Here is a 24,478-nt window from a genome sequence, read left to right on the forward strand (position 1 = left end):
CTATCAATGCATTGATGCCACACATAAAATATAAATATACGGTACCTTTATTTTGACACTCACCACATCCTCACGTAACTTTTCTCAGCTGAAATAGACACCTGACAAGATTGACTGAACCCTAAAAATGTTTTGTCACAAAAGTCGGTAGGCATCGCAAGTTCATGTTGTACAGCAGAAACCGACAAGCACCCTTGTTGTTTGTGGACACAATCAGTTTTAGCGACTCAGCAAGGCTGTTAAGTCACTTAGAAATGACGCGCTAGCTGAGAGGGGTTTCGTCAAAGCTGATCGAGTATGGATCATTTCAAAGAACTTGAGGAGCCCGTGATATCTTCTTCGGGGCGTAAAGGGAAAATAAAAGCTGAAACTTTTCCACGGAAACTTGCTAAAGCAGCACGTTAGTGGTATTCCGTCTAATCACAACAACAAAGTTTGTCAGGCGTCTATGTCAGCTGAGGAGATCAACGTTACAAAGATTAACCGAGTGTTTTATTATGTATCATAGCAATTACTTGGTCTTGTTTAACTCTGAAACATGAAATGTGGAGTTAAAAACTTTTATATATAAAAAACATACTTTTAACTTTTACCTGTATTTTTTGAAAAACATGATTTATGAAAATGAACAAGACTGGAGTTATCTGTTTTTGCAAATTAACTCTTCTGTTGTAAATGTCCCAATTGGGAGAGGGTGTGCAATTTTCAAAGAGTTTAATTAATCGTTCATGTTATCTATTTTGGTTGCATTTGTGAGTTAGGCTAATAAACGTAACTGGTTGTGTAAACTTGGCACATAATATCTAAATATCAATAAACCAATCGATATAGCCCTGAATCGAATCGTAATCGCATCGCAGAATTTTTTTAGGTATCGGCAAATATCGTATTGCTGGCTGAGAGAATCGATATCGTATCATATCGTGATGAACTGTCCGGATTACACCCCTAACAGACAGGAGTGTTGGATCAGGGCTGGGTCTGAACTCTGCTGTCACGTAATGTTACATTTACCCCAAAAAAGCCATTTAATGACTCTCTAGAGAGGAGCATTTTGAACATAGTTTGTGCTTGCTGTTTAATAATCACTTGAAACTTAGCAAACTGGCAGCTCTAGTAGTAATGAAAAGATTTATCTTGAAATCTGTCATGGAAACTAGCATGTATAAACCTTAATTAAATAATTTAATCAATTAAAAAGGATTATACCTGTATAATATTACACTGTACTCACATAGATAAGTAGGATGACCAGGATGGATGAATTAGCTGCGGGCGCAATCTTTACGCGATAATTTATTTGACACGCAACTCTCACAGTCGTTTTATAGCCGTTGAGTGTACATCGGTTGAACACTTGTTATTGCGGTGCATTGTGGGCTTGAATGAGTGCACTCAATAACGTCTACGTTGGTTTCGGACACCACTACAAATGGCTGTCCCCTCAAATAGTGCCCTATTTAAGGGTATTTAAGCCCTTGTTTGTCACCATAGCTACCCTTATTTATTTCCATGGCTACTCGTCACCTTCACCTGTCCCTTGTACACCTCTTTATCTTGTGTATTTTAACCCCAGTGTTTTGTCATGTTCTTTGTCAGGTCTTGTCCTTCCATGGCTGATTCCTGAGTTCTCTGTTGTACTGTTCCTTGTATTTTTTGTTTTTGTTAATAAAGGTAATTGCTGCATTTAGATCCTTCTCTTCTGCATTTTTAAAGTTCACCAACACACATGCTGTCACATAACGTGGCATCAAAGCTGGAGAGGAGCAAAACAAAACCAAGTCCAAAGAATAAGTCCATGTGGGAGTGGAGGGTGGGAGGAGCCAGGGGGAAGCCAGGAGCAAGAGGAGCTGGATGTTGAGCCAGAGGTCAGTCAAAACGGGTTCCTAGGGAGAAGTCAAAGCGGGAGGAGCCATGATGGAGACAACCTGATGGAACGCACCCTGGCTATGACCGACGAGGTACTGGAGGTGTACCCGCAGCGACGAGCATTCAAGGTATAGCCGTGGAACGAGAGGACAGAGGCGGAGCCGGTGGGACCGAGGACGAAGGCGGAGCCAGGGGAAGGGTGGCGCCAGACGGAGCCGAAGGTGCAGGCAGGACAATGTCCAACCAAGGCGGAGCCGGAGAAGCCATATTGCCAATATTTCCGGTGGACCCAAGGGAGGCAGGAGCCAAGGTGGAGCCGATGTGTCGACAGGACAGAGGCTTGAGGCAGAGTCAGGGGATCCTCTGTACTGGATGGAGCTGGTGGCCTGAAGACACTGGGCAGGTCTTCACAGCATGTTCTTCATATATATATATATATATATATATATATATATATATTATATTATATTATATATACAGTGCTATGCATAAGTTTAGACACCCATGCTAAAGTTGACTAAAAAGAGGAATAAAAAATCATCTTTTGGAAATTGAACTTAAAGGGTTAGTTCACCCAAAAATGTAAATTCTGTCAGTAATTACTCACCCTCATGTTGTTCCAACCGCGTAAGACCTTCGTTCATCTTCGGAACACAAATTAAGATATTTTTGATAAAATCTGAGCCATGTCTCACTCCTCCGTAGGCTGCTATGTGACCGAAACTTGCTGGCCCAGAAAAGTTATTAAAGAGATCGTTTATATAGTCCAAGTGACTCCAGTGGCTCAATCTTAAGTATATCAAGCGACGAGAATACTTTTTGTGCGCAAAAACAAACAAAAATAACGACTTTATTCCACTATTCATTTCCTTCTCTCTGGACCTCTAGTTGGTTCGCGTAGTGTTTTTGCGCAGCGCGTCTGTGTTACACGTCACCACGTAGGCTCACTATTGGCCGACGCCGGTCATGTGTGTGATGCGTGATGACGTGCAACACAGACGCGCAGCGCCAAAACACTACGAGGCCCAGAGAGAAGGAAATGAAAAGTGGAATAAAGTCATTATTTTTGTTTGTTTTTGCGCACAAAAAGTATTCTCGTCGCTTGATATACTTAAGATTGAGCCACTGGAGTTACTTGGACTATATTAACGATCTCTTTAATAACTTTTCTGGGCCAGCAAGTTTCGGTCACATAGCAGCCTACGGAAGAGTGAGACATGGCTCAGATTTCATCAAAAATATCTTAATTTGTGTTCCGAAGATGAACGAAGGTCTTACGCGGTTGGAACAACATGAGGGTGAGTAATTACTGACAGAATTTTCATTTTTGGGTGAACTAACCCTTTAATGCCTTAATTTAAAAAATTAGGAAAAATCCAACCTTTAAGGACACCAATTTTCTTTGTGAATGAATAATGTATCGTAAATAAATAAATGTTCTTCCTTAAAATACAGGGTGCATAAGTTTGGACACCCCTATGTTAAATTCCCATAGAGGCAGGCAGATTTTTATTTTTAAGTATTTTTTTATTTTATTTTTTTAGGATACTATGCATCCTGATAAAGTTCCCTTGGCCTTTGGAATTAAAATAGCCCCACATCATCACATAGCCTTCACCATACCAAGAGATTGGCATGGGGTACTTTCCATAAGATCATCTCTCAATGCAAATCAAACTAGCTATTAGGCTAACTGAAATAAAACCATGCCAATCTCTAGGTATGGTGAAGGCTATGTGATGATGTGGGGCTATTTTAATTCCAAAGGCCAAGGGAACTTTATCAGGATGCATAGTATCCTAAAAAAAAAAAAAATACTTAAAAATAAAAATCTGCCTGCCTCTATGGGAATTTAACATAGGGGTGTCCAAACTTATGCACCCTGTATTTTAAGGAAGAACATGTATTTATTTACGATACATTATTTATTCACAAAGAAAATTGGTGTCCTTAAAGGTTGGATTTTTCCTAATTTTTTAAATTAAGGCATTAAGTTCAATTTCCAAAAGATGATTTTTTATTCCTCTTTTTAGTCAACTTTAGTATGGGTGTCTAAACTTATGCATAGCACTGTATATATATATATATACATACACACACACACACACACACACACACACACACACACACACACATATATACAACCTTTTAGAGGTTTCCATCATGGGATCCGTTTTAATTAATACATTTAGTTTTAATTAATTTTAATTACATTTTATGAATTAAACAGCTTGTAAACATACTTTCTGGCAGGAATTTTTTTTAATAACCTGTTAAATATGAAGGCATTATGCAACTATTTAAGACATTTCTCCTTTACTTAGAAACTTTTTAGCATAAAGCATTCTTTATAGAACCCTTGGGTTCTACTAACCCCACTAAACCCTTTTTTTGTTAAGAGTGTACAAATAGTTTGACAGCATTCAGTGTATTTCCACACTGTCTAAAGATTTCCAAAGTGAATTCAGCCAAGGAAATGACATGCTAAGCCTGAAGCCCCTATAGACTGACTCTGATTTATAGTGTAAATTTAACCCATGTGTAGGGCTGTACGTGCCTTTGGGCTCAAAACTAGTGACAGAGGCGTCCAGCAGCCTCACAGACAGAAGTGTCACAGCAGAGCAATCATGTCTGGTTAAAGGGTCACAGACACAGCTGAGCAGCAGGAGATGCGAGGCCAGATTCTGCTGATGCTACTCTTTGAGAACACTATAAACAAACAGTGAACAGTTTGTTTTGCATGGGAATGTTCACCCAAAAATTAAAAGTCTGTCATCATGTATGATTGTATGAACATGTATGATTTTTAGTGATGTCTCTAACTGAAGATCAAGTCAATAGGGTTCAAAGAATACTGGAACCTACTGATTCTGAGACATTTTTTAAATATAGACTATATTTTTTTGTGCTCCACAGAAGTTTGGAACAATATGGATGAGTAAATTATTCTTTTAACTAAGGCTTAAATGTAATGAACATGCTATCTAATATGCCAATTTAACAACACACACACACACACACACACACACACACACACACACACACACACACACACACACACACACACACACACAAAAACTTTCACAAAAAAAATCCAATATGCTTTGAACATAGATATCATAGATTCATTGAACAAAATATCTTTGAGACCTAACTAGAAACCATGGCAATGACCTATAGCAACTGCATAGCAACTGCATAGCAACGCTTTGGCAACCAGCCATGATGGGGAGTTACAGTATATATCAAAACGGAGGCACGATTTAAATAATTTAAATGTGTTTTTTTTAACTAATTTTAACCATGATTTAACTAAACCCTTGTGATTTAAAACAAAGGAACAAACTAGTACAAAGGCATTTGATATTATATCTCTTAATTGCATGTTAAAAAGTCAGAATTGTGAGATTAAAAAGTTGCAATTCCCTTTTTTTTTACTTTTTATTCAGTGGCGGAAACAAGCTTCCATAGGGCTTAATTTATATTGTGACCACAAATTAAGAATTTGTTAAGAAGAAAAATGTGGCCATGAATTAAAAATTTGTTTCCATGAATTATTATTTCCCTCGTTTTAGTTAAATCGTGACCATGTTATACAATTTTTTTCCTTTGTTTTAGTAAAATTGTGGACACAAAATTGTCTCCTCATTTTAATTAAGTCAAATCAAAACAAATTAACGAATTGGTAAAACATGGCCACAATTTAACTAATTGAGGGAACCTAGTACAAGTTTATCACTGAAAACTGTATTGTACTTTGTCATGGCATTTTGCAGGGGGTTGGGCAGAACTGACGGAACTGCAGTTTCTTTCAGTTTTCTCCCTTCCGTTTGGCCTATAACACTGTTCATGGTAATCCAATTTGAAATTTTTACTAAACACACAGTGGTTTTTCAGATTTTCCGTAGCGGTGTTCTCTCCATATTTGCTATTCTTTGCAACCTTTAGCCACTGCCTACAATGCCCTGGATCCTTAATTCAATACCTGAAAATAGCTCACTCTTGCTAAACCTTTACTCTTTGAATTCTTGCACTAGGGAACAAGTTGACACCATTATGACTAAAAGTTTACTAAGAAGTATTTCCTACTTAAGCTAGGCGATATTTGACTCTGGTCAAGTGTAGCCTATCCATAGCAGACTGGTGGGAGTGTCTTAGGACAGAATTTTTTCTTTGCTTCTTCTAGTCAGGTAGCAACAATTTCAAAAATGTTTTCATCTTTCAACAGCATAGGCAGCAAATTTGAATTGAAAGCCGATTTTGCCAGCAGTGAAGTACCCCTTTAACTAAAACAAAGGAGCAAGTTAGTACCACGTAGCCATGATTGAACAAATTAGTACAACCTGGCCAGTGGCCACAATGCACTTTTAGCTTGATATCCATATCCAAAGTTGCAGTACTGAAATCCACACTATTCTGTCCACATCCCTATGGATTTATTCATGAACTGCTCAGTGAATTGAATTGAAAGAATACTGTCTATTTTATATGACCTCGCCCCATTTTGTCAGTAAAGGGTGTTGGCCATGACATATAGCCTAAATTAGATAACAGAGAGCTCCCCTCACACTGATAATGAATAACAGAGTGAAGAGAATAACAAAATGGACAGGAACTGAAGGGCAGAGGATACATTAGTTTTAAATCATGGTGGGAAGGGTTTCCTATTTGTTTTTTTAAAGGGGTCCTATTATGCCATTTTACGAAGTCTCAATTTCGTTTTTGGGGTGTACTTGTAACATCTGTATCTGCCATCCATTCCTCCAACCGCCAGAGGGAGCCATCTCCTGAATACTGAATATTGCCGTTTTCCTCGCGCATCACTTCTTGTTCCTATCTGTTATAAGCCATATTGTTTGTACATCATGTTGCGAAGTATTGCCAGCTTACCCTGTCTCTTTCGAATGTTTACTCTACTTGGTTTGTTTGTTTCTATGCCTGTTCATGACCACCCCACGACACTGATGCATGCGAGCGTGCGAAACTCGACGGCATAATTGGCTGCTAAGCGATTTCCTTGATGAAACTGTAGCAACTGCAACTAAACATCTTTCACTCCCGCGGGATATTTAAAGACTTCTCATATTTGCATAGAGAAATAATCAAACAAGGTTCTCAATTGGTCATTATGATCCCAAACAGCAGATGCCCAATCGAAGGCTTTGCCAGTCAACAGTGACATCATGAATGAGCACTTGATCGAATCTCTGAGAAAAGCTTCCGGCTGGTTCTCAAATTAGACGCAAAAACCCTCTGCATCTTTCAGCTGTGCCATCAAACTTGTCAGGTAAAGAGACTCGTATCAGGCCTGGTCAGTGGGAGAGATTGAATGTAACGTGTAAGATGTTCGTTTGCAGCCCATAGGGATGAAAGTTGGCCTTGGAAACAGTAGTGGCAGTCCTGATAGCAAACTAGCCCAAATCCGTAATCCAAGAGTCGTGGTCATAAACAGGCATAGAAACACAAACAAACAGGGTAGAGTAAACGCTCGAAAGAGACAGGGTAAGCTGGCAATACTTCGCAACATGATGTACAAACAACATGGCTTATAACAGACAGGAACAGGAAGTGATGCGGGAGGAAAACAGCAGTAGGCCTATTCAGTATTCAGGAGATGGCTCCCTCTGGTGATTGGAGCAATGGATGGCAGATGCAGATGTTACAGTACTAGAATATGTTTTCATGCTTGATTGTTCAAAAAAAGCATTTTTTTTAAACATATTTTACGTTATTACAGCAACTTTCTCCCAAGTCTGGTTTGAACATGCTGATTTCGATGAAGCCCCTCCTTCCGAAATACAAAATGTGCTGTGATTGGTTAGCTGGCCCAGTGTGTAGTGATTGGCACCACTTAGCGCGTGTTTTGGAAATGTACCCTCCAAAACTGCGAGTTCTTCTCTAGTGTAAATATTTAGGATGGCGTCGATTTCAAACCAATTCAAGCCCGATTCAGACTCTGAAAATGTTAACAAACAAGAGGATCGTCCAGAACGGATTTCATGCACAGATTTTGCAAACACGGCTTTTCGAGGACGTTTCAGAGTGGTATGTTTTTTGTAATTTCCTTATACATTTTAGATACGATGTTATCCACCATTTAGGCCTAATCATGATATTTGTCTGAAAACTATGGTAATACAAACAGTAATCGATCACAAACCCATGGTTAACTTTCCTAAGGAGCGGTGAACATCTTACAAAAAACGAGAGCTTCCAAAAGCAACAGAAAACAAGCTGTTCTCCATAAAATGTGCAGCACACAGATAAACGTTGCGATTAAAATGTTCAGGAACAGTGATTTCACCAATCTAAGTTTGTCAGCCTTAGTAAGGTCAAACAAATGAGTTTTGGAAACGTTGTGGAAAAAACAGTGTCTCTTTGACATAACGACAACACTGTCTTATCTAAATCAGCTCAACCAGGCCTCTAGGCCTACCCTTTTTTGCATATTCCATGGGTGGAGATTATTTAAATGAGTAACATTATGGGCCCTATTTTAACGATCTAAGCGCATCGTCTAAAGCACAAGTGCACTTAGGGCATGTCCGAATCCACTTTTGCTAGTTTAAATGGTCTAAAAGGGTTGTCCCTATTCTCTTAATGAGTAATGGGTGTGTTTTGGGCGTAACGTGCAATAAACCAATCGGAGTCTCATCTCCCATTCCCTTTAAAAGCCAGTTGTGCTCGCACCAGGGCGGATTCGCTATTTACATGGCGGAATTTGCAAGCGGAAAAACTGAACGCTTCTCTAGCGAGGAAACGGATCTGCTCGTGCGCAAGGTTAAAGTGCGCAAGCAGACCATCTACGCAGGGTGCGATTTGCCGGGGGGGATGCGTGGGATTTCCCCCTTTCTGGTCAATGTATCCCTGCCTCTGCTTAATTATTTTTATCCCCAGTGGGGATAAATTTATCCCCCCCTCAAAGTGATCAGTGCTACTACACTAGTGGCGAGGCGGATCACAAAACTTATCACGGATCCGTGGTTTAATTGATTAAACTCCATTTTATTTTAAAATGCGCTACTTTGACTGGCTCCACGCAGCCTCTATCACCACTCTGAAGACTTGCTCAATTTCCCGCCCACGGCGCTATATGATTGGTTACACCTCACGAGTAATAGCCTATCAACACTTGCGAGACGGCTGCAGGTCTTTTTTTACGCCGTATATTCAGCATATTACTGAAGCGGGAATAAAAATCACAATCTGATTATCTGTTTCTATGATGACAAGCAGGGTTAGTGTCCCAGTCACACCACTGAGAATGGCCGAAGTTACACATACGGTGTTTTAATCAATTGAGACTAAACGCAAAGGTTTTTTGATTACTCACTCACTCTTGAGTTTCTGGCGCGAGTGATTTCAATGTAAAGACGCGTTTACGCGCGTCTAGAGATCCTGCGGCGCGGTAGACGCGAAGCCCGAATGAGGCGAATTGACTTTGTCGGCCCTGCCCGACACGTTAACTGTAATCATGAGCCCGAGCCCGATTTAAACCCGTCCAGAGAGAGAAGTTTTACACACATTTTTTTTAATACGTGGGCCGTTATAACCAGGTGGCGCCAGGGAAGTTGAGATGAAGCAAAGATGAAGTTGACGATCGCCATCTCCGTAGTGAATGCACATATATGGAGAAATGCATGAATTACATCAGAGTGTTGCCTATTTCTTTTCGTTTTAAATTGTTTCGTTTAAAGACATTTCAAGCTTTCTTTAGATATATTTCTTAATATTCTCTGTGTGAGGCATACACTGAGTTTCGGTTAATTTATGATGAGATGCGCAGTGCAAGTGACCGGGGCGCGCGGGCGCCTCCATGATTAGCCTATAGCCTATGTCTGCTATATTTGCTTCTTAAATACATGCAATTCGTTGATGAAAAATGTATTAAAATTAAGATACAATTTATACAAAACGAAATTCACTTTAAAGAAATGCTTTCTACAAAACAAAAATTAATGAAGTGGTCAAAATCATGTCTGACCCACTCCAAGTCTCCCGATATACTGCACATCCTATCTTCGTGCTGTTCACTTTTCATAATCAACATAGATGAAAAAAAAAAACAAAAAAAAAAACATTATAATATTTTAACAAATATGCAACTAAATTTATTTAGTTATTTATTTATTAAATTTATTATTTAATGGCTAGGCTACAACACATAGTAGGCCTACAGAATCTCTGTACAAATTTCTGCACATTCATTTACTGCTTCTGAATTTTACACACAAGTTGAAAGGCATTTGTTTGTGCATAGTAAAACATATCTGCAACATTTATCAAGTTCACGGATAATTGTGCGTGGATTTATTAATTATTATCTTAATTAATAATGCAACAAGGACAAATCATGGTAACTGTCTTGTTTGTTTATTCAGAATGAAATGGATCGCAAATGGATCCGAATGAAGAAATGTAAAAAAAAAAAAAAAAAAACGTGGACAATGATGAACACAGAAAATAAACATGAATGAACTTTGGATGAACTTTGGATGGCCTAGGAGGAGTAGGCCTAGTAGGCTACAACTCTAATTCAACAAGGTTTTAGAATATAGAATATTTTTTAAACAAAATAAATATTTTTAAAGTTTATTATCCCGGGCCCGGTGTGATGCGTGCGAGTGGAGGAGACGCTGAACATGACACGTGACGTGTTGCATTTTGTAACACAAGTGCTGGATCAAGGGCCCGGCCCGGGTCGGGTCAAGTTCAGCTCGGGCAGAGAATCTAAACTCTGATTTATCTGATCCTGTCCATTAGCTTTGATCCATGTACGGCTTTTCAGAATGTCACCAAGTAGCCTAAATATTTATGTAGCCTAATTTTTCAGCGCGAAAACTCTAGCTAGCTAGCTGGGAACAATGAAAAGGGTCCAGAGCAGCAAATGCAGTGAATGAAGTTCATGTTCTCATGGTTTATTTTTATGAATAAAAATGTTTCAAAACATCCCCCCCTCTGTTTTTTTCACAAATCGCACCCTGCATCTACGGTACAAACTGTATGCACGTTGTGGACCCGCCTATGGGCGCACATTACTAACACGCTCTTTAAATAACAAAACAAATATTGCGCCATTGACTTTAGACCATGTTTCAGTTGGTCAATGAAAATGTTAACAAACAAACTGTCTATTTCAGTTGCCTCAAAATAGTAACGCGCCAACAATGCGCCTGAACACACCTCATTTTCAGACCAACATGCCCATGGGAGCACAAATGGGTGCAAATGCATTTGCTATTTAAACAACGTGGTGCAGGATGTGAAAATGATAACTGCGTCGGGCTGAAACTAGCAAAAAACACTTGAAAACTGTATTGCTCCAGGTGTATGATAGGGCCCTATGACTTCATAAAGCCTGGAAAAATCGCGTTGTAGTCCAAACGAGCTAGTCGTTGTAGTGCTAGAAAAGGGGATTCTGTTAAATAAAAGATCTCCCTTTGGAGTGGACTGAGCTTTGTAACCTTGCAGATCTTTTTTTATGCTCAAGCAGCAGCATTACACACTAAATAAAGTTGAAAAACTAGAAAAGCATAATAGGACCCTAATTCGCTTTAGTTCTCACTCAGTTTTCATCCTTCTTTGAGGAACCCTGACCAAGCAGTTTCAGGCCTGTTCATTAGGGCTCAGCTCAGACACAGTGTCTGATGAATCCTTTGAAGCTTCCCAGCATTCCTCAGCACATGTGGCAGAAATCAGCACTTCATAAGCAAGAGGAAAGGATGACAGTGGAGAAATGGTACGCATGCTGAGTTCCAAAGCAACATCAACAGGAACTGATGCGCCCATCAACCTTCTTATTGAAGCCTGAGATTAACAATGCTCCATCTTGACTATACACTTCAGTGAAAAGGAAAACGAGCAGCTTTATCATACTCATATTTCATCACAACTGCACCGATCATAAAAAGGCAATGTGCAGTACCAAAAATACACAATAGGATTATACATACATTTACAGACACATTTTTTTCAACTAAAAGCAGGTCTTATTATATTTCAAGGAAGATATTTTCATTGTGCCAATAAAACAGCACCTAATTTCATCCTCTCCTGAACGGAGTGGTCATTTATGGGGTTTCAGACTGACTCCTGCGAGTCACTAATGGAGAGGCATGTGTCATCTGATATGGGTAGGGCCTTTCATTCAGATTCCAGGAGCAACTGTCAGCCCACCCCTCATCTCTCTCCCTCTGGTAGTACATTAGAGTAATTAAGTCTGCCGGCAGTTGTCTCTGCTCTTCTAGCTAAAGCCCCGGTCATGATGTATCCTCTCAGTTTCACTCACAGAGGGAAACAGGATTCTCAGTGCATGGATTATTAGGTTGTTTCACAGCAATGCAGCTCACTGCATTCTTTCAGAAATATGTCAGACAGAAATCGTTTGTGTATCGTTTATGTATCAATAAATCTTTCCATTTGACATGCTTGAAGTCAGCATGAAATGGAATCTATTTTCTAAATGCATCTTAATGATCTATCCATGTTTAATTTATAACATATTTTAACTTTGTAACTTTTAATCAAAATATCACAACTCATAAAATCTTTTTTTTTTTAATTTCCAATCATTTAGTCCGCTTAAGCCCCACCCCTTTCTTACAATCAACTGCAAGCTTGCAGTCAGATCTGCCTCCATTCAATCAACAACTGATAGATATTATTATTATTTTTTACAATATGGAAGAAATTATCTGTTGCCATTACATCACAACTATCATTTGTCTTTCTCAATGTGATGCATTACTCAACTTGCAAAGTTCGATTTAATGTACAATTTCCTGAAATGTTGCAATAAACAAGATTTGTATTACTCGAAGAAAATATCAGCACAGCATTTAAGTTAAAGTTCAGAGTAAGCAACAGAGAAACGCAGCAGAGAAAAAAAGACCCATCACAATTCAATATGCAAATGAATGCAAAAAAGACCAATTTAGAAGGCAAATTATTAGCAATAACCTAATCACTTTTTAGTTTTAATTGATCCTTGCAAGCACTGTGAAATATAGTCTACATTTTGAATTAAAGTGGAGTTGTGTGATTTTGTAAAGACTTTTATTAAAAGAGCATCTGTATTATTCTCTTACTACAATATCAACCTTATTTTGCACTGCAGAAGAAAGCTTTCTGTGAATGTGCAATATTTCCGATTCATTCGCCGCTATGTGTAAATAACTACAAGAAAAGGTGCAGTAAATGTTAAAACTATTTGTGCGGGGGAAAAAACAGTTTATGATTATCATTATGAGAATAAATTAAAATAACATGACAACAAATAGGCTACCAGATTGCTCAATATCAAGCATCATGTACAAAACCCTCTAACCTCTAAGTGGGGGTTCTCTCACTAGTGTGCATGGAGCGAGAAATATAAAATCTGGATTGTAGTGCAGAGAGCTCTTTAAATCCATTCTATTAATATTCAGCGTTCCACACTTTCAGTGCTTTGATTCTTTAGGGTGCGTTCACACTCGGAATGTATGTTTCGAGTAAAACTAACTCTGGTTTGATTGTTTTGTTAATGCGGTTCATTTGAATAAGTGTGAACGCTGCCATCCGAACTCTAAAGCACCAAGCGGACCGAGACCGCTGAAAAGAAGTTAACCGAACCCAAAGCATACTGTTTTGGCTTATTTTCAAACTATTTCCGTTGGCGGAGATGAAATATTAAAATAAATTAGTCGGTTTCTCTATTCAGTATTGATTACTTTATAGGACGGCTAATCGTTCTGTAGCACTGAAGCCTCGTGCCTATGACCGAATCACAGTAGTGATTAAATACAGTAGCCTACGCGATACTGTAAACAAACAGTCAAGTAAGATGAATAGCAAGTACCTCAAAGATTAAAAAAGAGACATGCTGCTTCTAAATTAGCCATGAAAACAACTGCACTGGGTGTCAATTTCATGAAGGAGAAACCTATTTCTGTCAGCACGGGGGATATAGAGCGCATGTGAGCTGGATGCTGCTCACCCCTGGATGTCATACCGTTATCCGCTGTACCGATACACATTACACCACAGCAAAAATATAAAATATAGCTCCAAACCATCATCGTTTTAAACATTACCATTTGGAAAATTAAAAATGCAGCCTTATTTCAAATATACCGTTTAATTGTGCCATAGGAACAACAAGAAGAGCAGAGCTTGAGATGTGTTGCAGGTGTGGCTCCGTTCACTCATTAAAAGGGCCAGCTGCACACTGGCCTGCCCACTAAATGAAGAATAGTTGCTATACTCACTGCATATTGTCCCAGTGCTGTTTCCCCTCAATTTTCAGGTTTATTCTCCCGTTTGTTTGTTTGTTTTTATCAGATGCACAGCACCATCAGTGTCAGCCTTGTGTCTTCTTCCCTGTGTGTGAGCAGTGAGACCGGGAGCTGCTGCTGCTGGCGTCCCTCCCCTGAATCTGCCCCTCTCTGCCTTATGATCAGTCCAACGCGAAACTGAGAAAAAAAAAAAAAAAAAAAAACACTTCACGTCCGTGTCAACGAGCTCTAAAGCTGATCACTGTGGTAATATCTCTTTTTGAACTCTCCGAGAGAGTCCGGTTTCTCAGAGATCTGAGTTTTGTACGCTATAGATGCTTTATTTTAAATTATATTTCGCCCAGTATGGTAATTAATTTGGGATTTGTCGCCCTCTCATGGACGTAGAAGGTACTATGAGTCTATGTAAATATGCGTTGACATCACGTTGCAAATATTTCTATTTGTATATTTTTAAATTATTTAGTCTGTTGATTGAACTCTCAACTTGGCATTTAAAAATGTATTCATTATAGAATTATATTAAATATCTGTTCTGAATTTGTAATTCATTTAAATAATTTATTTTGACACAGCTGCTAGATTTTTAAATAGACAAAACATGATTCATGTTCCTGTAATCTCTTTAACCTCTTCATTGTTCATTCAAAAAGTAAATTACACTAACATAATCTAATGTGCACTTCTACAAAATGATTGGAAAAGAATATATAGCCTACTGATTCCCCATGCCATATTGACTTTTCAACCCTTTCTTAATTAAAGGGTTGAAAAGTTAAAATGGCATTGGAAATCATTATCTTCTTGTTGTGTAAGTTGTGCAAGTTGTGTAAGTGCATCTACAGAACTTTTCATAATTATTAATCTATTTATCCCTTGCCCAATCTGAAATGCACAAATAAATATGGGGAATATTTCTAAATATGTATAATAATACAGACTAGTATATATAGACTAATATATAAATATATATGAATAGCCTACCTTTTAAGGCATTTAATCTTATTTAAAAAAAAATCTTCAATTAAATAGAAATAAATACATATTTAATCTTTTTTTTTAATCATCAAATCATTTGTATGGTTATTTTTGATTTTCTAAAATTGCAGTTATTATTTTATGCATGTTATTGTGTGCACAGAGGAGAATTGGACATGAGTTGTTATGTTATTTTCATATTATATATGCCATTATGACACAATATGACAATCTGTGGTGTGCATCTTTCAGCTGACACTGCAGCTGGGTTGTGTGTTTGGCAGGCAGCCTGTAGATGGAGTACATGACAAACTCTTGCTGTACATATACATAGAAATATTACCATGACCATAGGAATCTGAATTCATTTTGAAATGGGTGATAAATCATTGAAGATGTATAAATCAATGAAATATATAAGTTGAGCACGATTCTATCCTCCTCACTAACAGAGAAAGCAGAACATCTTTCATCTGTCTGACCTCCACAACAAGATCACACCTTCAAGTCTTCATAAAAGAGCGAACACTGTCAGAAATATTCACATTCTAGTCGAATGCATAGGTAGGCTATAGGTACACTGAATCTCTTATGTTAACAGCATTTATATAACATAACAGTGACTTATTGAGCATGTTTAACGCCGTTGATCTTCATTTTTGAAGGATTTCAGCCCACACTGCTCCACCCTGATGCTCCTCACGCAGACTCTTCTTCAACCACACGGTTCTGCCTCACTGGCCTGCCAGTTGCCGTGGTAACTTGACATGTCTCCATTTGCTCTGATCAATGGAAATGTTGCTGTCGCAGGGGATTGGAGCGCTGCCAGCTCTCTCGGAGTGCGACGTGAGTCTCTCTCTCTCTCTCTCTCTCTCTCTCTCTCTCTCTCTCTCTCTCTCTCTCGCTCCGAGAGAAGGAAGACACAAAGGAAGAAATGGTGGCAGGGGAAGCAGTGGGGTGGTGGAGGTGGGTGTGAAATGCCATCTGGGTGGTTTCTTGGCCTCTGTTATCAGGGTTAAATGATCACGCATGAGGCAAATCGTTTTCATTTGAGTGCACTGATTCTGTAATAACAAAACAATCAGTTTGAGTGGCACTCCTGTGATGTAGAATAAGGGATTTTCCTCAAAAGATCAGCGTTCCATATTTTGCTGAGTAAATTTCTGGAGGAGTGGGGGTAAAAATGGCTGCGGCATCCGTGTGTGTTTGTGTGGAGGAGGATTTGATTTCAGCATGATGCTGTTTTGCCAAACCTTGAAGAATTGAGCTGTATGTATAGAAAAACCCCTTTGAAGTCAGATTTAAGGTATTGTTTGTTCTCTATCAGTGAAACATGACCACAGTGAAATTTAACATGACATGCTTAAAGGCACAATATGTAAGATTTTTGGATTCAAATATCCAAAAACCACTAGAACAATGGTATATTTAGTGTACTTGTGTACTTACATTAACCCAAAGGATTCCTACAATGTTTAAATCCAGAGAAATCAGCAATAAAATTGAATTCGTCAAATAAAGTGAGTAGTAGGCTAATTCAGCATTTGCAGCTATTTCATTAGAATTAAATAAAATTATGTGAATATAAGTGATCAAACGTTACTGTAACTGTTCAAGTTTAGGGACGAAGGAGGCGGACATTAAACAATGTTAATCGTAAAATAAATACAAAAATTAAAGAAACGGCAGCGGCCTACTGCAGCATATAAGCATAATTAAAACATCAACATAAAATGTCCCAGGCTCTCCCATAACACAGTAACGTTAATAAAACTTTAATACATTAGCTCAACCATAAACATGATTTGTGCCTGAGTCCCGTCAGATACTGTAGCATTCCATCGGCTGTGGAGGTGAAGGCGACAACTCCCGTGATTCCACACTCATTCATGGGGTGCTTCTCAATTCTTATTTGTGCATCCTCGTTTCCTTTCCTCGCTTCCTTTCCTCGCGTCTCAGCTCCACCCCCTGTAGGATGCGAGGAGATGCTGCAAGGAATAGACGCGAGGACGGAGGGATCGAATGAAAGCTTTTTTTATACATTGGAATACTCGATCATTCGAGCGTCACTTCACCGCGTCATCAGCAGCGCTCAGAGGATCTGCCCTCATGTTGTTGAAGTTTGGTTATTTAAGAAATTCATAATAAATAATAATAAAGCAAGATACCCTGTTGAAATATGTGAGATGTGTGGCTTATATAAACTGCAAAGGTAAAGTATAAATCAAAATGATTGTGACCGATGTGAAGGGGGAGGAGAATTTATACGTGCGTCACGTTTTAGTCGATAAAACTCTTCCGCATAGGATGCACCTGTGTATCCTCGATCCTCGACTCCTCGCGGTGCAATTAGAGAATTGAGATGTCCTTCAAGATGGCTGAGCTCGATCGGTTTCCGGGTCATAGGATGGAGGACGGAGGAGAGAGGAGACGAGGAGGGATATTGAGAAGCACCCATGGTGTCATAAAGCTATGCCTTTACTATTGTTTTGAATAAGTGACCTCTAGCGTCGAAAACTACATACTGTGCCTTTAAAGTCCCCTGCAGTCAATAATTTTATCCCTTAAAAACTCATCTTTGATCACCAAAATGACATATTTAAACGTTTTTTTTTTCCTTGAAAAAAATGTAATGCCTTAAAATAGCTTGAATGTAACTCTACACCCTTGCCTCATTTAGTATGTGGTTCTATGAATATGCTAATTAGCCCCGCCTCCACTCACTCACACCAGCTCAGAGATCCAATCATTGATGATCACATGTTGACATGATTGGTTACAAGGTAGTTTGTGACGTCAGAAATACCAGCGAATTCAAACCGCGTTTTTGAGACTGTCTTTGGTTCACTGCAGTTTTAAGAAGAAAATACTCAGCAATGGTGTTGACTTGTGAATTTGCACATGGTTTGTCTTAAAGCATATTAAAAACAGCACATAGACATATAAACAACATTAAAAGCTGGATTTTCACCACAGGGGGACTTTAACACACTGTTTAGTGAATGATTACATATAGAGCACAGTAATGAGTCTAAATTCATCAGTTCTACACATATAGGTAATGACGCCTGCTGTATGCAAGACAAATAGAGTCCCCTCAAAGAAAAAGAAAGAAGTGTTAAAATGGATATTTGATTTAGAAGTTTTATGGTTATTGTAGGTAAATTATAAAGTGCTGCAAAATCATTACAATTAGTTAAAAATATATAATTGGGACCATCTGTTCAAAATGAATCCTTCAGAAATCATTCTAATATGATGATTTGGTGCTCAAGAAAAATGTTGTATTATTATCAATGTTGAAAGCAGTTAAGTGCTGCTTAATATTTTTGTAGAAAGCGTGATGCTTTTTTCCAGGATTCTTGTTGTTGTAAATCATCAGACTCAGTCAGATCCATTTGCAACAGTTTATTACTCAAAGTCAACAGGCAAGGGTCCAATACCAGCAAGATCAGTGTAGCAGGGCAGGCAAGGCGTAAAGGGAACCAGACAAGGGGTCAGAGGCAGGCAGCAGACAATACAAGATCCAGGAATCAGGCAGAAGGTCAAAGGGCAGGCAGCAGACAATCAAAGAGAGAGTTTCAGCAAGGGTCACTAACACAGGCAGGATCACTTTCTAGACAACGCTCAGAGATGCACACAACAGTGAAACCAGGGGCGCAACTACCCAGTGTCAGAGGTGTATGCAGCAACAATTTTGGCGCCACACAAAATTAAAAGCTCCAACCCATATTCAGTGTGCAAATTAAACAAAGAAAAAATTCAAACCTTTTTTAGTAACAGTGTCTGTCTACATTACACTACTACATAATAATAGTTATAATATTAGTCCCATGATAGTAATAGCCATATATTGTTAAACAAATGCACTGAAAACTAAAGGAAACTTTCATAATTAGTTTTGTACTAATTTCTATATTTCAAATTAAAGATGTGATTGGGCCAGCCCAGTGTCAATCAAGAAAAGAACCAATGGGCCGCTGATCTAGCCTGGCAAGCCAGACCTACATCAAGATGTTAGGTCTGGAAACTCACCATAGTCACGGCTCAATCCGAGGGGCGGGATAAACGGCTGTCTTTCAAATTCCCTCTGCACGCAATAGGACAGCGCTTCAACCAACCAGAGCGTTTTCCCTACAGCGGAGCTAGTTGATAGATTCAACTTTTGCCATATATCTGGCCGGCAAACCGACGAACACATCTTCCTTTTTTTAAGAATGACTTAAGTGCCGTTCTTTGCTCTTTTCTCAAAGAAAAACTTAACTCCAAGTCCTCCAGAGTCGCGGCCAAAGCCGATTCGAAAGACCGTTGTTCTCCATCAGCAGCCGTCATAATTTGTTTTCAAGTGGCAGCCAGGTAACCGTCGCAACTCTGTCGTCATATGTTAAGCCCGCGCTGCCTACTCTATACACGACGTGATTGGCCTGACCCAATTTGGGTTTTTGTAGCTAGAAGGTTTATTGAGAGTGTCTAGACTACCCTGGCTGCGAAATACATTTTGCTGCCGCTAGGGTGCGTCTAGATTTCTAGGCTACCGCTGATCTACGTGTGTAATGAAAAATAAATAAATAAATAAATAAAATAAATTTATATCTATTTTTTTTTTTACCAATGTATTAGCTACAACGGCACTAACCCAGCGCCGCCAATTAAGCAAAACAAAATAAAACGAATGGGCCGTCGATGTACGAGTTTTGTAGTCCATTAAGACAAAGACAAAAAAAAAAAAAAAAAAAATAGCCTATTAGATGTATCGGCCCAAAAAGCATGTCGGCCCACTGGGAATCTCCTAGCCTACATGCGTGGACGTCACACTTTAAATCCTACCGGTTGCCTTTGACCATCCACTTATTTAGCTGCTGGCGCATCAGTTGACACGCCATCTCCTTTTCCCTCTTTCTTTTTCTATTTTTAGTCCCGATAGCTTTTTTGCTTTATCCATCTTTTTCGACTCGTACCTGCTCGCTCAGCGCTCACGGTATTGATTTTGGTTGCAGTTCCATTAGAATTCCACTGGGGGTGATCGCGAGCGAGTGCAGACTGAATGGGAGTCAATGGGGCTATACGGCTAAATGTGTCTCTTTCACCCAAATGCCGTTGAGAAATCTCAGATTTTATTGTAGGTTTTGCAAGTTCAACATGGGTTATAGGTCGAAAGTTGAATGAACGAGTACTTATTTCTTTTCTATTTCTTACAGGTTGAGTTGTTGTTGCCCATAACACGCTAGCATTCTGCTAATGACGTCAGCATTCTGACGTCATTGACATTTTAAAAGACTTTTTAAACCAAATAAGTGACTCTAAAAAAATCTAACACCCAGCAATGTGTAATTTCTTTGCATCTCCTTTCGAATACAACATTCAAATTACTATACAAAAAATTATATCCTGAGAAAAGTGGGTTTTGAGGGTTTTTCGCCATAGACCTCCATTCATTCTGCACTCGCTCGCGAGCGCCCCCGCATGGACAGAGACGTGTTACTGCAACCAATCCAGAACCCGGAAGCAGGCGCGTCGTTAGGCATGGGCATGTTTTTTTTATAGCCCCGGACAGAGAATGTCTAATATGGCGAGAAGTTTCACTCTCAGTACACTTCCGGCTTCTGAACTGGTTGCAGTTCCTCTCTGATTCCATATGAGGGCGCTCACAGGACGAGTGCAGAATGAATGGAGGTCTATGGCGCTATACCAATAAAAATCCACTTTTCTCAGGATATAATTTTTTGTCTTGTAATTTGAACGTTGTATTCGAAAGGAGATGCAAATAAATTACACATTGCTGGGTGTTAGATTTTTTTGAGTCACGTATTTGCTTTAAAAAGTCTTTTAAAGTGTCAATGACGTCATATACATGTACGACCAGAGATACTGCTTCACGGCAATCCTTCAGTCACTCTGGTCCGTTCGCGCTGTGCACTTTCTTTTCTCTCGAGGCATCGACAACACAGCTGACACAGGTAAACACACTTGTTAGAAGAGTTTTTGTTTTGTTTGTTTCTGGTCCCGCTGCGGATGACACGATGCCATCAAGCGGTATCTCTGGTCGTAATCAGTCCTTCACTGACCAATCAGCGTTCATTAGCAGAATGCTAGCGTGTTATGGGCAACAACAACTCAACCTGTAAGAAAACGAAAGGACATAAGTACTCGTTCGTTCAACTTTCGACCTAAAACCCATGTTGAACTTGCAAAATCTACAATCAGATTTGAGATTTATCAACGGCAATCGGGTGAAAGAGACACATTTAGCTGTCTAGCCCCATTGACTCCCATTCATTTTGCACTCATGGCGATCGCCCCCAGTGGAACTCTGGTGGTACTACAACCAAAATTCGGTACAATAGAGCTTAATAGGGAGTGGGCAGGCTCTCCGTAGACGGGCTCTGCCCCGGATCTCAAAAAATTGAATTTATTGATAATTATTATTATTTTTTAATAATTTAGTATTTATTTTAAAAAAAATTGACCGGGTCTTTTAATATATCATTCGGAATCAATCATGTATTAAAGACGATTAAAATGTGTTCAAGCAGATCAAAGTTACTATGGTTACTCTCACACAGAGACGCACCACGTGAGCGATTTAGCTATCCAAGTTCATCTCCAGGATTTGCGCGCAACAGCAAACAATCTCACAGCAATTAAAAAAATAATAAAAAATAACGCAGTCAGCACCGCCGCACAGTCTTCTGTCAGGCCAGATGTTGTCAGGCTATATGTCAGTAAAACTCAGAAAAACTAACTTACTGTCGTGTCAGCCGTTTGCTCGCGGCGCGCACTCTTCAATCACGCGCAAATGCGGCGCGCCCTGTATCACGCAAAATAAACTACTAGCATGTAACGTCGTGTTCTGTCGTCAATTAAGTATTGAAATAACCAAAAGGGAGATTAAAGCTGCGTCAAAACTCTATGTCGGGGCTTTTGTATTCCTTTGTAGGCTACATAAGTTACACATTTTGGCGTAGCCCTACTCATTTTTCATTTTTAATATTCTAATATTTTAGCAATATTGCAAAGTCATCAAAACTGACGAAATATTTTGTGACCAAAAATGTGAAAAATAGGCCTACATCTAGCCTAAATGATCGTTCATGACATTCTTTTAACTATAAGCAGCCCAATTTGTCTAGATCTGTATTATTTCATTTGTATAATGAGCTTAAATATTGCTGCACAGTCCTGTGATTTAGGCTGCTTGATTAACATCATTACAATGTATTCCTATCCTATTTAACTCTGATACAGTATGTAGCCTATATAAGGTCCTCGAATGTGTTCGAATATTTCACCAGCATCAGCCTTTTCACAGTTTGTATCACTCCGCTTGTCCGTGTTTGCGCAACTTGCATCATTAAGCCAGTAGGTGGTGACAAGTGACTGTCTTTATGAGTGAACAATTGAAATTTGATTTAACTGATTTAATAGTGCCAAAAACATTGATTAACTCAAGAAAGAAACAAGTTGCTGAAACCAAACTTTAATGCTAAAAAGTTTACATCTATTCAAAATAATCCTTGAAAGATTTCTCATTTAAGGCCATTCCTGTTTGGAATATGTGATTGTGTATTGTCAACTATAAGCAGAAACATTTTGCATTTCCATTTTCTAGTGTGGATCATTCATTTCAACATTTATCCTCATTCTCATGTTTAAGAATCTGTTATCTGCTTGACAAATAATTTATGTATACTGCCCACTGACATGCTTTTAAAGCTATAATTGTTATCAAAAAATGTTGGCCTTCAAACACCTTAAAATGCACATATGTAGGTCCGAGAAATCCAAATTTTCTCGGGGGAGCATGCCCCCGAACCCCCCTAACTACTTCACATTTTAATGTGTGTGTCTGTGTGGTAATATGGGCTGGTGTGGCAACAGTGCCAGGACTGAATTTTTTAACCAGTCTGCCCCCTGCATATAGGCCTAAAATATACACTATTCTCTGTGTCGAATCATGTTATCTTATTACCCACACCAGCCCCTGATGTTTCAGGCTCAGCCCCTGATGTTTTTAAAACCTAGAAACGCCCCTGCCCGGAAGTAAGCAGAGAGTGCCAATTCTCTTCCTATTAGACATTCTCTGACTTCGCACAGAGTGTGCTGTGAGTGTGGTTTATATAGGGCTGGGAATGAGCAACAGCTGTGTGTGATCATTACTCACAGGTGAAAATGGGATCAGTGCAAGAGTGAGGCATTGTGGGACTTGGAGTTCGAGAGACAGTCAGTATTCGGGTGAGGGCGCCCGTTGGCGGTTACTGAGAGAGACTGCGGGACTGGTAGTCGTGACACTTGTTCAACAGAACAGCATTCATTTGAATTAGAAATATGTTGTAACATTGTAAAATTCTTTACACTTTTCTTTTTAAAAGTGTAAATCTCTTACTGTTACCAAACTTTCGGTGTGACCCATTTTGACGGCTCACCAGTCGAGAACCCTTACCAACCAGTAAAGTCCACTATACCTGTTTGAGTCATAAGCATTGAGAAGTGGTCCACTCCTCAAAGCTCTGCAAAAAGTGTGACATTTGGCCACCTGAGTTGGTGCGAAAGCCCAGTAAAAGTCACAATGAGCAGCTGAAGCACCTGGAGATCAAAGGGCTGCTGTCTTCATTAAAGCTCTTGAAAATTTAATCAACGTGAATTTAATCAGGTTGAGTAAACTGAATAGCCTACTGAAGGGACGAGCAAAAGTCATCACTCGCTGTCTCCTTTACAGCAGACGACTGATTTCATTCTTCCTCTAGTTATTTTAGACACATGAATATGATTAATTATGAGGAAAAAACAATTAAGATATTGTATGTTGGTGTGTATTTGGGTGGTTGAGTTAGCAGATACTATTTTATCTATTTTCCTTTATTGTTGGACTCCTGTATACTTTGATCCATGAGGACAAGTTATCTCATGCCAACAGATGAAGAACAGGCTGATGAAATGAGAAATATATTGTGGTCTAAATATCCAAAACCCATTTGTAAATCATCTGATAAGATTTTAGAAGAAGAAAAATTTCCATCTCATCTCTCATCCATCAACAGAAGAATTGAAAAGGAATGAAGCAAAGTGACAGCTTTAAATTGAATAACATTTCTACGTAACATTATTCCATAGAGTCTTCTGTCTCGTTTTCCTTTAGTCTTTTGAAAAATGATTACATCAGATATGACATAATAAACCTAGCCGTACACCTCGCAGCTGAAAATAAAGGAAACTTTATCAGTGCTCAAAATCCATTTCAACCTCTCATCTTTCAAAAGCATTCAGTGTAATGAAATGAATTGAATGTCTATGTGATTGTGAGCCCAGACCCACCCCTTGACACACACATAGTTCTTATTAAAATGATAAATTGCTCCACA

The 24,478-nt window shown here is 39.0% G+C and overlaps 1 protein-coding gene across 3 annotated transcripts in view; it reads right to left on the reverse strand.

Moving 5' to 3' along the window:
- The window catches only part of palm1a (paralemmin 1a), a 54,429-nt gene extending 39,905 nt beyond the window's left edge, over window positions 1–14,524 (reverse strand). Inside the window, exon 1 of one of the 3 annotated variants that reach the window (XM_081358446.1) lies at window positions 14,115–14,520. In XM_081358446.1, coding sequence (XP_081214572.1) covers window positions 14,115–14,119 — 5 coding nt within the window. In that variant the 5' untranslated portion in view covers window positions 14,120–14,520. Of the gene's footprint in view, window positions 1–14,114 lie in introns of all 3 variants that reach the window. The other 2 variants (XM_081358445.1, XM_081358444.1) reach the window with 2 other exon arrangements.
- Window positions 14,525–24,478: the final 9,954 nt, after the last annotated feature.

The sequence above is a fragment of the Scardinius erythrophthalmus genome (assembly GCF_964197995.2).
Source record: "Scardinius erythrophthalmus genome assembly, chromosome: 25".
Taxonomy (NCBI): Eukaryota; Metazoa; Chordata; class Actinopteri; order Cypriniformes; family Leuciscidae; genus Scardinius; species Scardinius erythrophthalmus.